At 48.1% G+C, this 20,574-nt stretch overlaps 6 protein-coding genes across 6 annotated transcripts; 5 read left to right on the top strand and 1 right to left on the bottom strand.

Moving 5' to 3' along the window:
* Positions 1 to 915: 915 nt before the first annotated feature.
* BO83DRAFT_380975 (macro domain-containing protein) lies at positions 916 to 2,516 on the top strand. The gene is made up of 2 exons (XM_025531881.1): positions 916 to 1,801; positions 1,859 to 2,516. The coding sequence occupies exons 1-2, from the start codon at positions 1,167 to 1,169 to the stop codon at positions 2,274 to 2,276; spliced, it is 1,053 nt and encodes a 350-aa protein (XP_025385080.1). The 5' UTR covers positions 916 to 1,166; the 3' UTR covers positions 2,277 to 2,516.
* Positions 2,517 to 3,066: 550 nt separating this feature from the next.
* On the top strand, positions 3,067 to 4,155 carry BO83DRAFT_380974 (GLTP domain-containing protein; the record flags this gene model as incomplete). Its single annotated transcript, XM_025531880.1, has 4 exons — positions 3,067 to 3,196; positions 3,256 to 3,314; positions 3,375 to 3,493; positions 3,608 to 4,155. 4 exons carry the CDS (start codon positions 3,070 to 3,072, stop codon positions 3,900 to 3,902), a joined length of 600 nt encoding a protein of 199 aa, XP_025385079.1. The 3' UTR covers positions 3,903 to 4,155.
* A 21-nt stretch (positions 4,156 to 4,176) lies between these two features.
* On the bottom strand, positions 4,177 to 6,337 carry BO83DRAFT_107562 (putative amino acid permease). Its single transcript, XM_025525905.1, has 6 exons — positions 6,058 to 6,337; positions 5,807 to 5,991; positions 5,660 to 5,739; positions 5,581 to 5,591; positions 5,140 to 5,509; positions 4,177 to 5,078 (listed from the first exon to the last, which is right to left on the bottom strand). The coding sequence occupies exons 1-6, from the start codon at positions 6,175 to 6,177 to the stop codon at positions 4,294 to 4,296; spliced, it is 1,551 nt and encodes a 516-aa protein (XP_025385078.1). The 5' UTR covers positions 6,178 to 6,337; the 3' UTR covers positions 4,177 to 4,293.
* Positions 6,338 to 6,791: 454 nt separating this feature from the next.
* Positions 6,792 to 8,427, top strand: BO83DRAFT_419569 (uncharacterized protein). Its single transcript, XM_025534888.1, has 7 exons — positions 6,792 to 7,061; positions 7,115 to 7,219; positions 7,286 to 7,504; positions 7,551 to 7,693; positions 7,753 to 7,820; positions 7,883 to 7,913; positions 7,972 to 8,427. The coding sequence occupies exons 1-7, from the start codon at positions 6,867 to 6,869 to the stop codon at positions 8,375 to 8,377; spliced, it is 1,167 nt and encodes a 388-aa protein (XP_025385077.1). The 5' UTR covers positions 6,792 to 6,866; the 3' UTR covers positions 8,378 to 8,427.
* A 5,629-nt stretch (positions 8,428 to 14,056) lies between these two features.
* On the top strand, positions 14,057 to 15,738 carry BO83DRAFT_107457 (putative integral membrane protein). Its single transcript, XM_025525904.1, has 5 exons — positions 14,057 to 14,305; positions 14,368 to 14,472; positions 14,523 to 14,905; positions 14,963 to 15,027; positions 15,085 to 15,738. The coding sequence occupies exons 1-5, from the start codon at positions 14,153 to 14,155 to the stop codon at positions 15,462 to 15,464; spliced, it is 1,086 nt and encodes a 361-aa protein (XP_025385076.1). The 5' UTR covers positions 14,057 to 14,152; the 3' UTR covers positions 15,465 to 15,738.
* A 435-nt stretch (positions 15,739 to 16,173) lies between these two features.
* BO83DRAFT_380970 (ion-transporting P-type ATPase SPF1) lies at positions 16,174 to 20,571 on the top strand. Its single transcript, XM_025531879.1, has 4 exons — positions 16,174 to 16,328; positions 16,399 to 19,693; positions 19,747 to 19,883; positions 19,943 to 20,571. Coding segments are annotated over exons 1-4 (3,864 nt in total). The 5' UTR covers positions 16,174 to 16,326; the 3' UTR covers positions 20,373 to 20,571.
* Positions 20,572 to 20,574: the final 3 nt, after the last annotated feature.

Genomic DNA, 20,574 nt, shown 5'->3' with positions numbered 1-20,574 from the left:
AGAAGCTCAAGAGTGGTGGCGGCGCAAGGGCGCTCGGACCGAGTCATAAATTAACATTTTTATGTATGGGGTAAGTAGTGCGATATTGTCAAGTTAATTGAAGTGACATCATGACAGCTCCGATAATGCCGATGTGCAATATTATCTATCATTCTGACATGTTGACATCTTATTATCATGTCATGTATTGGGGGTTGAATACACTACGTACTCCGCTTTTCCTTATCATGGTCTGCGTCCTTGCCTGGCGTTTCCTTATGTTGCACAGCAGAGCCTCCTTGCTGCTGCTCCTTGGGCAATTATTGGCTTCGGTTAAATTATGAGGGTTGTCAACGTCAAACAACTGAGATCGTGTCATCGCAGGAATGGTTTAATACCACTATGATGTGTCTGTCGACTCAGAGTAGTAATAGGATGCAATTTTTCTCAATGGCATTTGTCGCGTGCAGCGAGAATGTCAGGTATGAGTAGAAGGTTTGTGGAAGACACCTGGAAGGCGCTTAAAGCAAGCTCGATTATACTTATATGATATTACTTGTAGAGTAGTATATTCCAATGCTAGAAGGTGATAATCAAACAATAACTAGTGTTCCTAACTCTTTCTTGAAGGTAAAGTGAGCAGTTCCCCATCAGTAGCTAACAACCCAACTGCTGCTGTGACTTTCTTGGTGATAATTATGGATTACTGGACGAACGACATTAGTATACGCTTCCATTAGCGAATACAAATTAGGATGTCACTAGTCGAATAAACAATGGCATAATCGTAAAGTTTCATCCATTTCTATACTGGGAAACTGTTATCTGGTTGACAGTTCTTGGATCACATGCGAGCATTACCGCTTTCAGAACACCTCCGATAAGATAAAGGGTATCGCAGTGCCATCACGTGCAGTCGAGCTCCCCTCCTTTGCCAACAACTACTAGTAGTAACACATCAAGTCCCAGTCCATCACCATCATCATCGTCATCATCTTTGTTACATCACTGATTAATGCCAGCTACGAGACATTCACGAATTGAAGCCCACAATACAATAAGAAAATCTAATTAAGCCAGAGCACATTCTGTGGCAAGGGTTCAGTTTACAGTCTACCAACCTGTCACCATCTGCTCCAGATTCTCACACTACTGAGTTGATCTATCTAACCAGTTGTCTGCCTAAAATGGCTCCTCCACTCGTGCCCCTCGCTGAGATTCCGACCGTTTCCCTTCTATACAAACTCAAGCGCTTGGTTCCAGTCTCCTCCCCGCTCGCGCAGCCTTCCAAGGCTTTGAACGACACCATCTCTCTGATCCGCAACGACATCACAAAATTGGATGGGGTCGACTGTATCGTGAATGCAGCCAATAAGTCTCTACTTGGGGGAGGTGGAGTAGATGGTGTCATCCACCGCGCCGCCGGACCTGGTCTGCTGGAGGAATGCCGCACCCTCGATGGCTGTGACACCGGTGATGCCAAGATAACCTCTGCCTATGACCTTCCGTGCAAACGAATCATTCATACAGTTGGGCCTATCTATGACCTTGAACTGCAAAGAGGAAGGGAGCGCCCGGAGTCTTTGCTGCGCAGCTGCTATCGTCGCAGTCTGGAGGTTGCCGTGGAGAACAACATGAAAAGCATTGCCTTTTCAGCAATCAGCACGGGGGTGTACGGCTACCCAAGTGAAGTAGCCGCCCGTGTCGTCCTCGACGAGACACGGAAGTTCATGGAGATTCCGAGCAACATCGGGAAACTAGAACGGGTCATCTTCTGCAACTTTGAGCGCAAGGATGAGATAGCCTACGAGAAGTTTACTCCGTGAGTTATGACTTGCCATGGGTATATTGATGATATTGGTATGGCTAACAGTAGTAGCTTGTTCTTCCCTCCAGAAGATCAGGGTGCCCCTAGCGCCAGCAGCGACCGCGAATCTCAACTCGAATCTGACGGTGAGTCTTCGAAATCGGCGGAGATGCTCGCAGCAAAGCTTCCCGACCCACCGACCGTTGATCCTGCCTTGAACGGAGAACCGGAGACTAAGAAGCAAAAGGTTAACGCGGACCAGGCCGAACGTAGCGGTAGAAGCTACATGGAGGATTTCTCCATCAAATCTGACGATGACTGGGAGGAGGTTGACAAATCGGAAGATGGCCGCACGGAGAAACTAGACGACGAGCCGGTTGAGGTTGATAGGCCTCCCTCTGCGACTGATGTGCAGAGCGTTCAGTCCAGTGGGATCATTGAGATGGACGGTTCCAACGCTTCAGACAGTATGCTGGCAAAGGATTGGTAGTCGCCTGGCTCCAGCCGATCATGAGACAGTTAATGCATTGAGTGATGCAACGTATGCTTTGAGCTTGGCGTTGAAGGAATTGATTAATGCGTAGCGCTTATCGACATGCAGCGCGGTTTTAATGAGATATCATCCTGGTATGTGGCATGTCTCTACGACTGGGCTTTCACTTCTCGGCAGCATTGTTTGTGTCTTTTAAGTAGTATTTTCCCCCTAAATGGTGACATGCTTTATGTGCTATTTGACCGTTCATTCAAAGAGCGTGAAGTAGACTGTTTTGAATGGGTCCGTGATACTAGGGTAGTAAACTGAGCATCGCAATAATATCTTGATATTGACCTTGCGGCATCCGTAGCAGCCGTCACATAGTATACAATCCTAGGCTACGCCTTAACACTAATCAAGCTTGCCGAGGATGAAGCTTCTAGAGAGTAAACAAGTCAAGAGGGTATACAAAGCAGGCTAACAGACACGATGACGTCGCTGCCCATCCCGTGACCGGGCAGAGGGAGTTTGTACTGTTTGTGCCGTGTCTTACCTAAGGATAGATTGATCAGGGGCAATGGACCCGCTGATTGGCCTCACCGCTTGCGTGTCCCGCTTCCGGCGGTGTGTGAGAGTGGGAGAGAGTGACAGGCCGCCTGTCGTTGTTGTTAAACTGCCGCCTTCCCCTCCACGTTGCCTTTTTCCTTCCCCTGGACCCCCTGATTGTATCTATTTAAATCGCTCACTTTCTCTTCGCATATTTGCTCTCTACCTTTGTTAGACTTCATATTATTTTTCACTAGCCATCATGTCTGCTACCTGGTTCGACCAACAGAAGAGGTCCTTCGCGGACGTCAAGATCGATGCTGCCAACGACAACGGCATCTCGACCACTGAGTTCCTTGAAGCTGCCGAGTCCCTCACCACTCTTTTCGGTATGCCATTGGTCGCGTTTCTTGATAATAAAGTGACAGTGCTGATGCTCTACATTCAGATGTTCTCGGCTCCAAGGCTTTCACTCCTGTCAAGAATGATTTGACCAACAACATCAAGGTTCGAACATACATAGTACCCCGCAGTCATATGCTATCGGAAGCTTACCTTCTATCACAGAAAGTCAGGGAGAGGCAGCTGGCTGCCCCCGCTGAGTCTGAGACTCTTCAGGCTCTTGTTGTCAATGAGCTGAAGACCAAGAAGCACGTCGCCTCTGAAGGTCTGCTCTGGCTTGTCAGGTATGTCTACCTTCCCACCCTCCCCCTCCCCACTGTGCTCCAACGGCTATTGAGTTGTTGTATACGTGCCACTTGAGTTACACATGCTAATATACAATTTGTCCTGTGCTACAGAGGTCTTGACTTCACCGCCCAGGCCCTCCGCCACAACTTGAACAACGGCAGCACCGAGCTGTCCGACTCCTTCCGTGAAGCCTACGGCAACACCCTTAAGCCCCACCACTCCTTCGTTATCAAGCCCATCTTCTCTGCTGCTATGTCGGCTACCCCCTACCGCAAGGATTTCTACGCCAAGCTTGGTGAGGACCAGGCTAAGGTTAACGAGTCCCTGGACGCCGAGGTGGTGGCTCTTGAGAAGAACGTCGCCATCCTGAAGGAGTTCCAGGGCCGTAAGGAGGCGAAGTGGTAGATATAGTGAACATTTGTTCATAATATGAGGAATATCTGGCATATTTACTGGGCGCTTTTTAAAGATGTATATATTTTCTAAAGAGTCTGAGACTCCTTGCATGATAACTAGATTTTTGAATCGCGCGGAATTGGTTGCTGAAACCAGATCGTCCTATCTACTCTGTGATGGACGCTGGAACAAATAATCGTCTCTGTTGTGTCATCTTTAGACATGTCATCATCATCGCTATCCTATCAGCATGCAAGCATACAACCCACTTTTGAAAGAGAACTGAAACCGAAACCCAGTAGTAGTGGTTATCATCCGTCGCAGACGTCTCAACCCATCCCCGCCCACACTATATCTCCCACTAGGATGCTCCCATCCCTTAATCAACAGTCCGTTAGTGCTACTTTGGCGCCGTCATAACTGTGGGCCCATTCCACTTCTTATGTCCTCGAACAAACCAGTCAATCACCGCGAATAACAGAGCGACGCCAAAAACCGGAGCACCATAATTCATGCCGCTCGCCGTGACGGGCTGAGTTTCAGGCCACGGAAGGAATATCGTAATATAAGTACCGTACAGCATGGCAAAAGTATTAATCGGAATACCGAACCTTCCCAAGTTAAACGGGCCATAGCGGATCTCTCCCGGAAAGCGAACCCGCTTAACCAACATGAACAGAATCGGTACCAAATAGGAGATATAAAGGGCGAGAGTATCCAGCGACAAGACGGCATTGAACGCAGCCGAAGAACCAATGTTGATCAAGGCAATCAGGACGGTGATTGTCGTCACTAGGAAAAGAGATCGCAGGGGGATCTTGTATCGAGGTGATACATGTGCGAAGAACGACGAGAAGGGGAAACCCTCGTCGCGCGCAAATGCCCATGTGAGTCGACTAACTGATGCTAGGACGTTGAAGGAGGAGTAGCAGCCAGAGAGGAGGATCGGGAGCATCATTGCGCTGGAAGCTGCTTTTGACCCCGTCTGCGCATAGAATATTTCAATGATGGGGTATCCTGTTGGGGAGTCGAGGGCTTTTTGGAAGTCACCCATGGTGTATAGCAGGGCTATGGCGAAGCCGAAGGCAAGGACGGCGTTCACGCATAAACCCCAGACCATTGAGCGGGGGACGGCTCTGGGTGCGTCGTTCACTTCTTCGGACATGTGGATGACGCCGTCGAAACCTGTTTGTTGGGTTTCTGGGTTAGCATGCTGCGAAATGCTTGATAGGTAAAGGGGACTCACTACTTAGGGTGAACGCCGCTGTCAGCAATCCGATTGAATAGATAACTCCTTTGTTGTGCCATCCACTCTGGTCGGTCACGAACTCTGTCCACACAAACTCATTCGTGTGTCGTTGCCCTAAGACAATCATGACGACCATAATGGCCGGGTATGATAGGATATGAATGACGCCTGATAGCACTTCGACCGGTGCTAGGAGGCGGCGCGCAAAGATGTTGACCAACAAGGGCAGGAAGAGGACTGCAAACACTAGGAGAGTCCCATGCCATCCCTCCGGCTCGTAGGAAGGGTAGTTCTGCACAAGTAATCCCTGGATCTCAGTGCCGACCAGATATGGCCCAACAGCGACATTGGCCCACCATGCTATGACCTTTTCACGAATTGGTGTCTGATTAGAGTGTGTCCACTGTCATCTTCGGCATCGGTTTACTGGAGGCTTACCGTGACCCAGCCTGTTATAGTGATGTCATGAATTAGCCATTGAAATGGAAGCTCTTTCTCAGAAAGGGGAGTAACTCACCTTGAATAAAGCTTAAGAACCGAGGTGCAAATGGCGCGAGCTCATACGTCCAGTGATACTGAGCACCGGCAACGGGATTACTGTATACAGCGGTTAGAGGAACACATTGTGACACATGATGTTCTCATCGTAGGAATCCATGCGTACATTGATGCCATCTCTGCCATAGACAAAGTCAAGCATAGGGAGCCAGCGAAGGATAGGAGCATGCCATAGACAATTGCGACTGGGCCACCGTTCAACAGTCCTGCTTGAAGACTAGATCCTAAAGATTCCCAGGATGCTTGTAGGGTTGCGGCAAATGCTAGCATAGGTAAGAAACCGAGATATCTCTGGAATATAGTTCGGCTCAGTGAGAGGACTAGGTCTATAGCAATATGAAAAAAATATCTGCTCACCTCAAGTCGTGGCTTCCCTCGATACTGATAGGAAGATGGGGGAGGGGGATCTTCTATGCTCATAGCATGAGGCTCTTTTGCGGGACTAGACAGCCCTATTGGATTGTTGTCATATTCCATGATTTGCGATTACCAATGTAAAATGTGCTGGATAGGGCAGTATGCTCGGTTCAAAACGTTAAGCCAGTAGAAAAAGCAAGAAAACAGAAGGTCAAGGAGGAAAAAGAAAACACAGAACACACAAATCGAGCGGGATAGCTTTGCATTTAGGACGTTTAGTGGGCGAAGCTAATTGCTCTATGCGATGTAACTAAGCATGGGCGATATATTATTCCATGATCGTAACCGGCCGGCGGCTTTAGCTACTGTAGGTGGTAGCCACCGTCCCGACTTAGTGCCAGACTGGTAGGTGAACTAAACAGGGATATTATCCGTTTGTCTCTCATTGCTACGCTACCGACACTGATTGCGCGTTCACATAGGCCCAGATATTTTTTTAAATGTACTTCTGGTCTGAGTACTACGTATCGTGCGGATTGATCTAGACCGGTGCCCCAAAGCTGCCTTTGTTGTTGGTTTATTGAATAATAATTAACCTATCTACTAGGTTCGTGAAACCAACAAAACCCTGCAGCTATGGAAAACTCTTACCAGTCTTAAATAAATTATATCCCTGTCAGCCTTAGCGCTGGTGGAACATGGAGCATTTATATATGGGGGTAGCAAGAGTTCCTGTTGGTTCCCATTCTGTCTGCTTCTCCCTGAATCATCGATGTTGGGAGTGCTCTTTCTAGCATGTTATCACGGCCATGCCATTGTCATCATCATCTGAGCTTCTACCAGCCTTGGAAAAGATAACACTATATAACAAAGGCCCAGCTATCACATTAGTGGCTTTTGTCTTTTTCTTTGTGACTTTGATCATCGTCGCCGTCAAATTTGGAACTGCCTTATACACAAAGACAGTGCTCTTAAGCACAGATGCACCTCTGTGGATTGCCTTGGTACAAAGCCCGTTTTCCCCTCTGAGAGCACGACTAATACTTCTTATTGCCAGATTATTGCTTTTATTCAAACTCTACTTACTCAGTTTGCAGTTGACCATGGGCTTGGGAAACATGCATCTTCTCTTTCCACTGCCGACTTCTCCAAGTGCAACAAGGTTAGCTGTATTTCCTCCAGTTACTGGTATGGATCCTAATGCTTACTTGTTCGTTGCTTGTATCAGCTCACCTATGCCGCTCAATTACTTCTTATTCCTGTCCTTTCACTTTCAAAGCTGTCCACTTGTCGATTGATTCATAGGCTCACACCAGGTCAGCGCATCAGACGAGCCAACATGATTACCGGCATAGTCGTCGGCCTATGGACTTTGTTTGCAATTTTTGCCACGGCTCTTCAATGCCGACCGCACTGGGAGTATCTACCTAGCCAGTGTTCCGGGCAGGTAAGATCTGTGATCGTATAAAGTATTCGTATCTAATCATATTCAGGGTGCTGTTGACTATCCCATAATTATCATCAACATTCTCACGGACTTGGCCCTGGTGGTGATTCCACTTATCATGATTTGGAGCGTGCAAATGACATTGCAAAAGCGTCTTCAAATTATCGCTTCATTTGCCACAAGACTTGTGTAAGAGAGCTGTGTCCATCCAGATATATATGGCTAAATGCAGACTAATGATCCTGAAGCGTGGTGGCGGTCAGTATTACTGAACTGGTGTATCTTCCGACATATCTACATTCATTCGATCCAACATGTAAGTGTTTCCGGACGCTTAACGCGGCAAAGGCAGCCGAAACATTAACATCCATCTCACAGGGACAATTGTTGATGTAGACATTTGCAATGAGTGAGAAGAAGATCTTATCACACTCTATTCGGTCGCAGCTAATGTTAGAACATCGCAGATTAATGATGTCCCTCAGCATCATAGCAGCTTGCATGCCTTCGGTCTATCGCATCCTCAGCAATCTCAAAACCGGGTTGAATGGTGTGCATATGTCCGAGATCGAACTCAGCACAACTCAAGGAGCCACAGGTTCCAGAACCAAATCCGGAAACCCAGGTGGTTACAGCTCTCGGGCTAGAAGACGTTCTGCTTTATTTCCAGGCTTCCGGGCTACCGAGTTGTTCTCTAGATATGATACGACGCAAAACGGACTGTGTACCATACAGGATGATACAATCCGCAGAAACAGGGATGATGCGGAGAGCACAGAAAGCACTAGAGGGCTGACAGAGAATCAGCCACCGGTTGATGGGGTCAGGAAAATGGTGGACATATATGTAGAAGTTAATGATAATCGATCATGACGCTTTTTATAGCGGTAATAGATGTGTATATTGGTACTAAGGGAAGGGGGGACATTTGCAAATGACGACGAGTGACTGAACATTGCTTTGATGCCTATGTGCAGCACGAGCACACAATGGGCAAATTCTCTGCCTCTTGTTTCCATTACAACCCGCTTGGAAGCAGGGATATTTCTTCTTTCTTGGGAGTACAATTACGTGGACTCAGCTCAAACCCAAGTGTCTGCGGGTCGGTACTAGCGAGGGTCCCCTGCTTAGCTCTACATAGATGAGATTCTAATCTCCACTTTCCCCTCCCCACCACGATGAAACCGTTCGAAAGCAACAACTTGGGGATAGATCAAAACCATTACAAAATAGCATGGGCTAAGGAGCTGATATCTACGTAGTAAAACCACAAGGCTTACATGATTACATCGAGAACCAAGTCTCAGGGAAATCTAGGAGCATAGATCCCTGTTAGGCCCCCACACTACTACTAGTACTACAAAGCATCACTAGATAATCCACTAGTGGCTGGTTACATCCGTGAGCGAATTAATTCATGATATTATACTCTGTACTCCATACTTTGACTTTCCTCCCGAGTATCATTCCCTTGAGGCATAAGGCAACACCTCTCCCTGGCTAGTGAAGTCTCTCGAACGTCCTTCATATAGGTTAACATCATAATTGCCTATATCATAAGATGGATGGATTGTATGCACGAAATGAAGAAAAAAAAGTGTAATTTATTCTCGCTCATAAGTTAACTAGGGTGTCAATTATTGAGTCACTTAAAATAAAATTTACTTGTATTATTAATTTATTTTAGATCGTCGTCTAGCTTGGGTGTTCGGTCGTTTCAAAAGTAAATTATAGCAGCTAATATCACAGAACAAGGCGAGAGTAGCGAGCATCACTTGTGCTCTATACGCAGCCTTATAGTACACTAGCTAGGCTTTCAAAACGAGGCTGAGCTCATTCGCAGCTTATGATGATCAGCGAAGCTTTGATGTACAAGCTTCACTAGAGGAATGGTCTAAGAGTATATATGCTGCCCCCCGGGCCTAAAAAGGCTCTCCTAACTTCCTTGTGATTGAAAACAATATAACTTCACTGTTCTGAAGTATTGGAATTCTCTAAGCCATTTCATGCTAGCTTCTTGCTTTTATCAAAGGGGACTCGATTGTAAGGACGACTTTCCGAAGAATACAGTAGTTTCGCTCAAGACATTCCTTGAACCTTTCTTCCATAGTATAGCGGTCTAATTAAGAGCCCAATCGAGTTGGTTACTGTTCACCCTCGTAGCATGCTCAGAATATTCACATATTGATTTGAAAAGGTAAAGGATATAAACATCTGGCGGACCTCTTTCTACTACAGTATGACACAATTTCTGCTTCGCTGCAGGGCAGTCAATTATGGATATTTATGCTCTGCTCAGGAAACACTGATTCAAACCACTAACCTTCACCAACAACTCGTAAATCAGGATACAATAGCTTGCTGGCAGTATCTCAATGGTGATACCTTCTGATCATGTCGTCGTCGAGTCGAAAAATCGCAATCAAGATTCTGCTTTCCTTAGTCTGTGGCCAGGTCTTTACTTCCTGTTGGTCGTACAGAACCATCCCTTTGGGCTGATGCATCATGGCAATTGATTCTCAGATATAACAATTCATAGCGCACTTCTATGCTATTCAAGATGGACATCATTCATTGCAACACATTATATGGTGAGGGATCTTGATGCAATCGGGTGTTACTCTGTTTCGTAGCAGTGAGAGTTCTTGCAGATTAGTAACAAGGCTCACATCCCACAGGAGCTATGTGTATGTAAAACAGGTCTAAAAGTTTTGGCTTCTGATCATACGGTTGGAGCCACTGATGGCTTGTCGATTCATGTTCATCTCCCCGAAAGGGTCTTCCATTGACTTGATTGTGAGCTAAATAGTCCCCTTTGAAGTCGTTAGCTATCGGTCAACAAAATAAGACAGGCCTTGAGAATACTAATCCTCCAATGCTTTAGTACGTGTACACGATATGGCTGGAGGGACTCAGGAGGCACGATCTAGACGAAGCGGTTGCTCGTGGAGGCATATCGAGATAGCACACGACCTCAAGATTATCGATATCACTACAAGAACAAGAAGAACAAGCTGTTAGGGGAAAATCGCATACCATGATCTGCAATTGTTTAGTATAGGGCTCGTGGTACTGTGACCCGATTACATTGGTTTTGCAACGTGAGAGAGGTGTAATGAGTGATAAGTGCCAGCCTCATGTCAGGCTTCTTTGCACGTTGTTTCCATAAATGAACTAGACTACTGTCTGTAAATCTGTCTATTGGATACGGTCCTGGTCGGAGGAGCTCATAAAACCTGCTTCCTTTCAGTAGTGTAATGATAGATGAAGCTTGGCAGTTTTTATTCTCCGAGAGACCTGAGCTCGTCTATGAAGAAACATTGAGATATCCCTGATATGTCCGTCTCTATGGTGTCCACAAAATAATTGTTCACCGAGGGGTTATCCTCGCAGTCGCACTGAATGGCATTTAATCCCTATCAAAGAGCGAATTCAATAACCAGTGATAACAGATAGGCCCCACTCCCTTGATTTTATAAATAGACTGACACCAAAGCCATATTTGACGGCTAACGGGTCGGTGGGATGTTACCCCTCAATCGGATGAAACAACATGCTGACAGCCAGCGTTTCAGACATTGTTTGTCAGCCAGGGATATCTCTGCAAGTGATAGAGGATGAGCCGGTGCCAACGGATAAACATCGGGGCCGCACGTAACGGGATATATTCGGCACCAGTGGAAAGAACACGATGATCGAGATATCTTGGCGGTGGAGCCTGGAACTTTTCGGGTATTTACGAGCTCGGAATTGCCGGCAGCATGTATGTACACAGTAGGCTTTGATAGATTGTTGATAATTGTTGAAGCGCGATATTACGTGTAGAGCTACGAAACAACGAAAAAGCAAACAAACGAACGCAAAAGATGCGGCAAAAGAGTGTTGAATTAGCTATCTAAGTGCTTCTAACGCAACAAAACAAAACGAAGAGGTCTTTTGTGTGGGCGGCCTGAGTGCCAGGCACGTGAGTATGCATACACAGGTAGTCGCCTCCACAATAATTAACAAAGATCAACCAAACATAGCCTCAAAAGCTAAATAATTATTTTGATCGACGTGTGTGATAGTATTTCTCGCATGTCAGGGCAGCTCAACCCGTGGTTAACTGCGATTATTCTTGCTGCCACCGTGCCTCTGAACCATGGACGGACTGAACCATGTTCCTGGAAGAATATATCCACAGAGCTAGCTCCATAGTCAAGTGCTAAGGTCGGATGACAGCATGCACTGAAAATGGTATCACCACCGATACTTTGGCATGATCTACACAAAGCATTCCCAAAATAGATATAGTACCCATGACGGTAGGGGCCGATTCTTTTCAGCCAAACTGGGCACTGGAAATCGGCGGGTTCAGCTGGTCAGGTCGGCACCATGAAAAGTACTCCGTAGATGGCAAACCACAGTGCGATCGGAGCTCTAGCTGGGTTTGGCAAGGCGTCTAAAATCTGAAGCCTTAGGTGGGCGGTTAGTTTTTGGGGCTAGACATGTTAGCGTGAACTCCTGAGCTAAGGTCCTAAGCGAAATGAGAGATGATGCTAAATCCGTTGAGTTTCCCACACGAAAGACCATGTCCGCTGAAGATTTGATGGGCAAGGTGTACGTTAATTTTGACCAACGAGAGGAAATCAGTCATCTGTCGTGAAGAATAGGCCTGGGAGCAGTTACATATATTACTGTTATTGCGGAAATGTGGCAGTTTTCCATCCTTTTCAGTACTATTGGATCGGCAACATCTGAGGCCTGGATAGGTGTGGGGATACTGGGGCTGGCTTGCCGAACGATGAAAGGGCAAAGAGGGGGAATCTCGGCACGCACGGTTCCTTCCTTCCTTCGACACTTCGACTTCCGTGCCGTGCCCAGCGGGAGCATCCATTCCATCTATGCTGGCTACAGTCTCTACGCTCTAGGGAATGCTTGTTCAAAACGTGCCTGGATGTGACTGATTTAAATAGATTACTGGTGCTATGGACACCCTGGGCAGGGAGGAGGAGAAGGAGAAGAGCAACATGCTTTGTGCTACTTTGTAGCTATTGCAACCAACGTTTGCTTTTCTCGTAGACTAAATCTTCGGGAAGGACGGATCTAGAATTTCTAGAGCCCAGAACAAACACGTTCTGTTCTCAGAAAGGCATGTTGGAAAACAAGCGGACTGCGCTGATCACCATGAGAACAATGAGATCCCGGTCAATCATTACTCTATCGAAGATAGGACAAAGCCCTGGCTCTTCAAATCGTCGGATTCACCCCTATCTTGATTGACATCTTGCTCAACGGGAGTGGATTGGAGATCCTTTGCCCGTTCATGTAAAGTGCAGCAGCCATGAGGGATAATTTTCCGTCGTTTCGAGTTTGGTGGATTGTGGGCGACATTATGTGCTTGGTGTGGTGATCAACGCCCGACTCACACGCTATAATTATTAGTCTACTCCGGAGTAGGCATGATGACAGGGAAGTCCCTAGGAGACCAATAACCTGGGTGCATGGCAGGGAATCCTCACGCGGCGGGGTTTTTGAGGCAATCTCATTTTTCTGCAGTCCACCAGGGTCTTGTCTTCCCTTCGTTCTCGCAGGCTCAGAGAGGCCCAAATGGCAGGGTCCAACAGATAAAAAGAGAATTGTGGTTCACCGTCTATTGTTTCTGCGCATAACACACTTCAGATGCCAAATATTATAAGGTAATCTTTTCTTGGTATTCATCGCGCCCAGGCCCCTTGGGGCAAATGTTGCTGCGGCAGTGTGGAGCCCAGGTGGGCTAAAGCCCAAAGGGCCAAAACATGTCACGCAGCCCACCTGCTCTCTGGTGCAGACGGCACAGCATATAGCCGATTATTCCTCTCCTACATGAATTCATTTTTCGATTTCTCAAACGGAGAGCAAGTGACTGTTACCGAAAACCCACCTAGGAACCAAGCACCCACTCTGTCCCTATGGACTCCGCTATGGCCCAGGTACATTTGCCGTTACTGGCAAAGGCACACGAAATGGCTGCTTCAAGCTGCCTAAGGGTCGATCCAATGGATCTTGTTTCCTATCCTATAGGAGCCAATGTCAAGGCTCCATACGATGATAGTATCCAGATAGACTAATGTGGAATCATGACGAGCAAAAGTGCCAGACAATCAGCCTGTTGTTCAGTATTCAGCGTCCGCCACTATAGACCTCGGTACCAGATCACAGGCGGCTACTGACCCGACAGCCGACATCTCTGTCCCTCCTACTAGCTCTTACATGAAGATCTAACCCACGTACTCCGTAGCACCAGAACAAATGCCGTACATTTGGAGTGATCCTCGATGGCAAGCAGAGAATCCAGTCCTCTCCACATGGCAGCATTTAGACTCAGACCCGGGCTCCATCGGCATTTCGGACACTATCAGCTTTCTCGTCATTGGGCGGTTGTGCTGAGCAGACGGTACTTTGTTAAGAATCTTATGCGTGGACCAGCCTTTTAGCGTCGAACCTTTTCCCCCTTCCAGGCTACCCCTAAAACGGTTGCCAGTTGAGTTATATATCCACTTAAATGACAGTTACCCCGGCCTAGGCGGCCTCACACTCTCTTCCTCCCACACCAGGGGAGACAATGTCACCCGATTCCAGCCTGCGACCTTCGTTGATTGTAGCACTCACGCCGCTGTGTGCTCCACCATGATCGAATTCAAGGGCCGCAGTGAGTCAATATTCATCGTTACTGTGGTTTTCTTGGGGATATCCTTCATTGCCGTATGCCTACGATGTTTCGTTCGGCTGCGGCTGGTGCGCGCATTTGGGTGGGATGATGCGCTGATGGTTTTCGCTATGGTATGTACTATCGGCGCTTCTTTCAAGAGACTCTGTTAATGTTAACTTTGATTCACTATAAGGGATTAAATATTCTGTTTGCGTTGTGTGGTATTACTGGCTCATTGTACGGCATGGGCCAGAAATTCGAGCAACTGGAAGACGGCTATCTTGAAACCGCCCTTTTTGTAAGAACACCTGACTATCACGTCGAGTTCTCTCGCTTACAATTGAGAAGTGGTGGTGGCTAGGCCAAACGAGCTACGTCGTGACAGTGGTTGTCGCCAGGATTTCCATTGCGCTGGCCCTCCTCCGTCTTACTGTTTCCAGAGTACACACAATCCTCTTATGGTGTGTGGTAGGCGTGTCGATCATCGTGGGCCTCGTATTCTGGTTTATGTTAACCTTCGAGTGCAAACCGGTGTCACACTTCTGGCAACGCACCAAACCCGGACACTGCATGTCTATTGATAAACTCCTCGATATTGCCTACGTATACAGTGTCACTGCGATGATCTGCGATTTCACACTTGGATTGCTACCTATTTTCCTGGTGTGGAAATTACAAATGAGTCGCCAAACCAAAGCCGCGTTGGCGGGTATCCTGAGCTTGGGTTGCATGTAAGACGGATTGGACATAATCATTCATGCACGATCGCTTGCTAATACTCGCAATAGTGCCAGCGCAGGTGTCATCGTCCGTATTCCTTTCCTTCCCACCTACAAAGACGCCGAGTTCCTCTGTAAGTTTTGACAGTCAGCCACACTTAACAGGCTTTGTAACGCTAATGAGAGCAAAGACGCAACGACTCAGATATCTATATGGTCCAATGTCGAAGCGGGCCTCGGGATTACAGCAGGTTGCCTCGTCACCCTTCGCCCTCTCTTCCGCTGGTTGGGCGGAACCAGCTACTCTCCTACACGCAGCAAGAAAACCTCCGGAAGTATGCCGCTCTCAAGTATGAACGGTCAACATGCCTCTCGAAGCGAACATACCACAAACTCGACCAAATTCTGGCGTCCGGATCTGAACCCTGACGACACTAGGGCTATTGTGACGACTGTGCAAACAGCTCAGGGAAGCCCGCACAGCAGTCAGGAAAATCTCAATCCGAAGCCAGGCGCTTGGGACGGGGTTAATGTGCATAAGTCATTTGTTGTCACGACGGATGAGGCCTAGAAGTTGATCTTCTATGCTATTTAATCTATAATCTTGATATGTTATAGTATTTTCATTGTCCATATCGTATGTGGTATTCGCGTCATCGAACAATTACTAGAAAAGGCTATGCGCCATAGTCCATTCTCAGCTCCGGCACAACCATCTTGACTGCTTCGCATCGTGATGTCAACGATAGTAATCTATCACATGTCATGGTCCCGAACTGGATTTAACAATAGAGCAACTGAACCCTTGGCTTTCATTATTAAGGGTTAAACATCTGAATATCATTATGTTATGTGAAAAGAACCCACGAGAACTCCGTGCACATCTTGGCGTCTTCATATCTCTAGCTACCAGTGCCTATCACGAGTATTAGCTAGGCCTAAAGCCCGAGGCTGAAGCTTCGGTGACTTTCTACGTAGCACCTCAGCGCCAACTCGCTAAAGAAAGACGGCGGACTTGAGTAGCGTAGGCTAGTCGATTTGCAAAGTGGACAAAATGGTCAAGTCCTCACCATCTGAAGGATCACTCTTATCAGCATACGGAGTGAAACTCCGTAATCATTAGTAGTTAGTTGCTATCAGGATTGCCTGCTTATCGGAACCAGCGAAAGTCGGGAAAATCCAAGCTCCGTCCCGGCACGTGGCGGCGACCAATCGCGAGCAACGGGGCCTTCCGTACGTTCAATCCTCGGCGGCGAATCCCAAAATTATACTGTCGAGGTGGCTTCTTCGCGCTTTCCTCTTCGACCTGCACTTCGGAGATATACTGGTGGCTTCAAGGCTTTGGGCCCTTTATTTCCTATGGTCTATTGAAGCTTTCTTGGTTTCTCAAGTTCGCGTCGTCTGGCCCGCGTCGTGGTCATTCGAGTGTCACCATGTGAGTCGAGACACCTTCGCTGTATCGCGTGCATTGACCGGCCGCTTACTGACAAGTTGATGATGCTCAGGCCAGGACTCGTCGAAGATCCCCAGATCAAATACTCCTCTCTCCATAACCCCCTTCCCACTCAGTTGCACACTTATGTCTGGCCGTTCCTGATCATCTGGCCTGCATTCTTCGCTTTCTATCTCTCCCCTGAACGCTACGATACATACATTCAAGGTCAAGAATGGACCTTTGTGTATGCTGGCTCCATTATCACGGTCCAGTCGCTTTTGTGGCTGATGACGAATTGGAACATCGATATTCAAACACTGTTCACCACTACTAAGGCTAAATCGATCGACTCCGCTCGGCTTATCAAGGTGATTCCCGCAGCTAATGCTGGTTCGGCTGAGGTCTGCCCGTTGCTCTTCGACACTAGGGGTGGAAAGAAGACGGTCTCGTTCCTGTTTCAGAAGCGCCGCTTTCTTTACTACCCTGAACGCCGATGCTTCGCCCCCTTGTCCTACGTCCTCGACGCTGAGCCCAAGCCTGCCCTCAAGACCTTCCAGAAGACCCAAGGCTTGACCACCAAGGAAGAGGTCGAACGTATTCAGCACCACTATGGCGATAACACGTTTGATATTCCCGTGCCGGGCTTTGTGGAACTTTGGAAGGAGCACGCAGTTGCGCCTTTCTTCGTTTTCCAAATCTTCTGCGTTGGTTTGTGGATGTTGGACGAGTACTGGTACTATTCTCTGTTTACCCTCTTCATGCTTGTCATGTTTGAGAGCACGGTGGTGTGGCAGCGCCAGCGGACGCTCAATGAGTTCCGGGGAATGAGTATTAAGCCGTATGAAGTCTGGGTCTTCCGGGAGAAACAATGGCAGAAGACTACCAGTGACAAGCTCTTGCCCGGTGACTTGATGTCGGTTAACCGAACCAAGGAAGACAGTGGTGTGGCGTGTGATATCCTCTTGATCGAAGGAAGTGTTATTGTTAACGAGGCTATGCTCTCTGGTGAGAGTACACCACTTCTGAAGGAGTCCGTCCAACTGAGGCCTGGCGACGACCTGATTGAACCGGATGGATTGGACAAGAACGCATTCGTACACGGAGGAACCAAAGTCCTGCAGATTACTCATGCGAACACCACATCAGACGATATTGCCAAGTCTCACGATGGTTCCGGTATTCTTCCCACGCCCGATTCTGGCGCGCTTGGTGTTGTTGTGAAAACCGGTTTCGAAACAAGCCAGGGCAGTCTCGTGCGTACCATGATCTACTCAACCGAGCGCGTGTCTGCCAACAACGTGGAAGCCCTGCTCTTTATTCTATTCCTGCTCATTTTCGCCATTGCCGCCTCATGGTATGTTTGGCAGGAGGGTGTGGCAAAGGATCGCAAGAGGTCGAAATTGCTCCTGGATTGTGTCCTCATCATCACTAGTGTCGTACCTCCCGAACTTCCTATGGAGCTCAGCCTTGCTGTCAACACCAGTCTGGCTGCTTTGAGCAAGTTTGCTATCTTTTGCACTGAGCCTTTTCGAATTCCTTTCGCCGGCCGGGTCGATGTTGCCTGCTTTGATAAAACCGGTACTTTGACCGGGGAGGATCTTGTTGTCGACGGTGTTGCCGGTCTGACTCTTGGTCAGGCAGGCGCAAAGGTTGAGAAAGATGGTGCCCACACTGAACTCGCCAAGAGCAGCGATGTCGGACTCGATACGTCTCTGGTTCTTGCAAGCGCTCACGCACTAGTGAAGCTTGATGAGGGCGAGGTTGTTGGTGACCCTATGGAAAAGGCCACGCTGAAATGGCTTGGCTGGACACTAGGAAAGAATGACACCCTGACCGGCAAGGTTTCGGCCACTGCTTCTCGGGTTCCCGAGTCCGTCCAGGTTATAAGACGATTCCAATTCTCTTCCGCACTGAAGCGTCAGAGTACCATCGCCACGATTGTCTCCGATGACCGCAGCACACACAAGAAGGTCAAATCAACCTTTGTTGGTGTCAAGGGTGCCCCCGAAACCATTAGGTCTATGCTGATCGACACCCCGCCGAACTATGAGGAAACTTTCAAGTATTTCACTCGTAACGGCGCTCGAGTCCTTGCCCTCGCTTACAAGTATCTCTCTCACGAGGCTGAACTCACTCGCACTCGTATCAACAATTACACCAGGGAAGAGGTGGAATCCGACCTGATCTTCGCTGGTTTCCTCGTCTTGCAGTGTCCCCTGAAGGATGACGCTATCAAAGCCGTTCGTATGCTTAACGAAAGCAGCCACCGTGTCGTCATGATCACTGGTGACAATCCTCTGACAGCCGTGCACGTTGCTCGCCAAGTTGAAATTGTGGATCGTGATGTATTGATCCTTGACGCTCCCGAGCACGACACGTCAGGGACCAGACTGGTTTGGCGCAGTATCGACGACAAGCTCAATATTGATGTTGATCCTACCCAGGATCTCGATCGCCGTATCTTGGAAACCAACGATATCTGTGTCACGGGCTACGCTTTGGCCAAGTTCAAGGGCCAGAAGGCACTTCCTGACCTCCTTCGTCACACTTGGGTCTATGCTCGCGTTTCCCCCAAACAGAAGGAGGACATTCTTCTTGGTCTCAAGGATGCTGGTTATACGACTTTGATGTGCGGTGACGGAACGAACGATGTCGGCGCTCTGAAGCAAGCCCATGTCGGTGTTGCACTCCTGAATGGCTCCCCTGAGGATCTCACTAAGATTGCTGAACACTATCGGACAACGAAAATGAAGGAAATCTACGAGAAGCAGGTTTCCATGATGCAGCGCTTCAACCAGCCGGCTCCGCCCGTGCCTGTGCAAATTGCACACCTTTACCCTCCAGGTCCTAGCAACCCTCACTATCAAAAGGCCATGGAACGCGAAGCGCAGCGTAAGGGTACCACCGTCCAGCCCGCGCCGGACCAAGCAGAGGCGATTCCCACCATCACGTCTCCTGGTGCACGTGCTCTGCAGCAATCGAATTCCAACTTGACTCCTCATCAGCAGCGCCAGCAACAAGCCTCTGTGGCAGCTGCCGGGTTTGCCGATAAGCTTACTACTTCCATGATGGAACAAGAGCTGGACGAGAATGAACCCCCGACCCTCAAACTCGGCGATGCCTCTGTCGCTGCACCTTTTACCAGCAAATTGGCAAATGTCGTTGCTATTCCCAACATTTTGCGTCAGGGTCGCTGCACACTGGTCGCAACGATTCAGATGTACAAGATCCTTGCCTTGAACTGTTTGATCAGTGCCTACAGTCTGAGTGTTATCTACTTGGACGGTATCAAGTTTGGTGATGGTCAGGTGACTATCAGCGGTATGCTGATGAGTGTCTGTTTCCTGTCAATCTCTCGTGCAAAGGTAGGCGATCAAGAATCACATTAGAGATGCCTGACACTAACTATCTACTGCAGTCTGTTGAAGGTCTGTCGAAGGAGCGCCCTCAGCCAAACATCTTCAACGTGTACATCATCGGCTCCGTGCTCGGCCAGTTCGCCATCCACATTGCCACCTTGATCTACCTGTCGAACTATGTATACAGCATCGAGCCGTGAGTTCCCATCTGCTTTGGTATAGGTTCTGTAGTGTTTATAATTGACTCGGACGCAGGAGACAATCCGACGTTGATCTGGAGGGAGAGTTTGAGCCGTCGCTCCTCAACAGTGCCATCTATCTTTTGCAGCTTATCCAGCAGATTTCGACATTCTCGATCAACTACCAAGGCCGCCCCTTCAGAGAGTCCATTCGCGAGAACAAGGCTATGTACTGGGGTCTGGTTGCGGCATCGGGTGTCGCCTTTTCTTGTGCAACCGAATTCGTGCCTGAACTGAACGAGAAGCTCCGCCTGGTCCCGTTCAGCACGGAGTTCAAACTGACACTGACTGTTCTGATGATCATCGATTACGCGGGATGCTGGCTTATTGAGAATGTGCTCAAGACGCTGTTCAGCGATTTCCGGCCGAAGGATATCGCTGTACGCCGGCCTGACCAACTGAAGCGGGAGGCGGAGCGTAAGCAGAAAGAGACTGGGCAGCAGTAGGCCCATTAAAGGCAAGAGATATAGACCATGGCTGGTTAGAGTAGTTGCATTTCTTGTCTAGATATATAGGTGCTGTTGGTTGAAAGCAAGGCGTGTGAGACCTTGCTAATGTTGAAGGATGTTTATAAAGAGCAAGCTGTAAGTTTAGGTTATCTTTCTTAGAAGATAGAGGGTTTCAATGTCAAAGACAATTCTCGTGCAT

Source organism: Aspergillus eucalypticola (genome assembly GCF_003184535.1).
Source record: "Aspergillus eucalypticola CBS 122712 chromosome Unknown BO83scaffold_24, whole genome shotgun sequence".
Classification (NCBI taxonomy): Eukaryota; Fungi; Ascomycota; class Eurotiomycetes; order Eurotiales; family Aspergillaceae; genus Aspergillus; species Aspergillus eucalypticola.
This window is presented reverse-complemented; position numbering and strand designations above follow the sequence as displayed.

What these genes read in the sequence shown, in the direction of transcription:
- BO83DRAFT_380975 (XM_025531881.1), top strand. Translation starts at nt 1,167, where the DNA reads ATGGCTCCTCCACTCGTGCCCCTCGCTGAGATTCCGACCGTTTCCCTT. An exon ending in GCCTACGAGAAGTTTACTCC is followed by an intron (nt 1,802 to 1,858) that starts GTGAGTTATGAC and finishes TAACAGTAGTAG; the next exon opens with CTTGTTCTTCCCTCCAGAAG.
- BO83DRAFT_107457 (XM_025525904.1), top strand. Translation starts at nt 14,153, where the DNA reads ATGATCGAATTCAAGGGCCGCAGTGAGTCAATATTCATCGTTACTGTG. An exon ending in ATCTTGAAACCGCCCTTTTT is followed by an intron (nt 14,473 to 14,522) that starts GTAAGAACACCT and finishes ACAATTGAGAAG; the next exon opens with TGGTGGTGGCTAGGCCAAAC. An exon ending in ATCCTGAGCTTGGGTTGCAT is followed by an intron (nt 14,906 to 14,962) that starts GTAAGACGGATT and finishes TACTCGCAATAG; the next exon opens with TGCCAGCGCAGGTGTCATCG.
- BO83DRAFT_419569 (XM_025534888.1), top strand. Translation starts at nt 6,867, where the DNA reads ATGCCATTGTCATCATCATCTGAGCTTCTACCAGCCTTGGAAAAGATA. An exon ending in ACATTCATTCGATCCAACAT is followed by an intron (nt 7,821 to 7,882) that starts GTAAGTGTTTCC and finishes TCCATCTCACAG; the next exon opens with GGACAATTGTTGATGTAGAC. An exon ending in GATGTAGACATTTGCAATGA is followed by an intron (nt 7,914 to 7,971) that starts GTGAGAAGAAGA and finishes AGAACATCGCAG; the next exon opens with ATTAATGATGTCCCTCAGCA.
- BO83DRAFT_107562 (XM_025525905.1), bottom strand. Translation starts at nt 6,177, where the DNA reads ATGGAATATGACAACAATCCAATAGGGCTGTCTAGTCCCGCAAAAGAG. An exon ending in ATGGCAGAGATGGCATCAAT is followed by an intron (nt 5,740 to 5,806) that starts GTACGCATGGAT and finishes CGCTGTATACAG; the next exon opens with TAATCCCGTTGCCGGTGCTC. An exon ending in AGCGGCGTTCACCCTAAGTA is followed by an intron (nt 5,079 to 5,139) that starts GTGAGTCCCCTT and finishes CCCAACAAACAG; the next exon opens with GTTTCGACGGCGTCATCCAC.
- BO83DRAFT_380970 (XM_025531879.1), top strand. An exon ending in TGTCAATCTCTCGTGCAAAG is followed by an intron (nt 19,694 to 19,746) that starts GTAGGCGATCAA and finishes TATCTACTGCAG; the next exon opens with TCTGTTGAAGGTCTGTCGAA. An exon ending in TATGTATACAGCATCGAGCC is followed by an intron (nt 19,884 to 19,942) that starts GTGAGTTCCCAT and finishes ACTCGGACGCAG; the next exon opens with GAGACAATCCGACGTTGATC.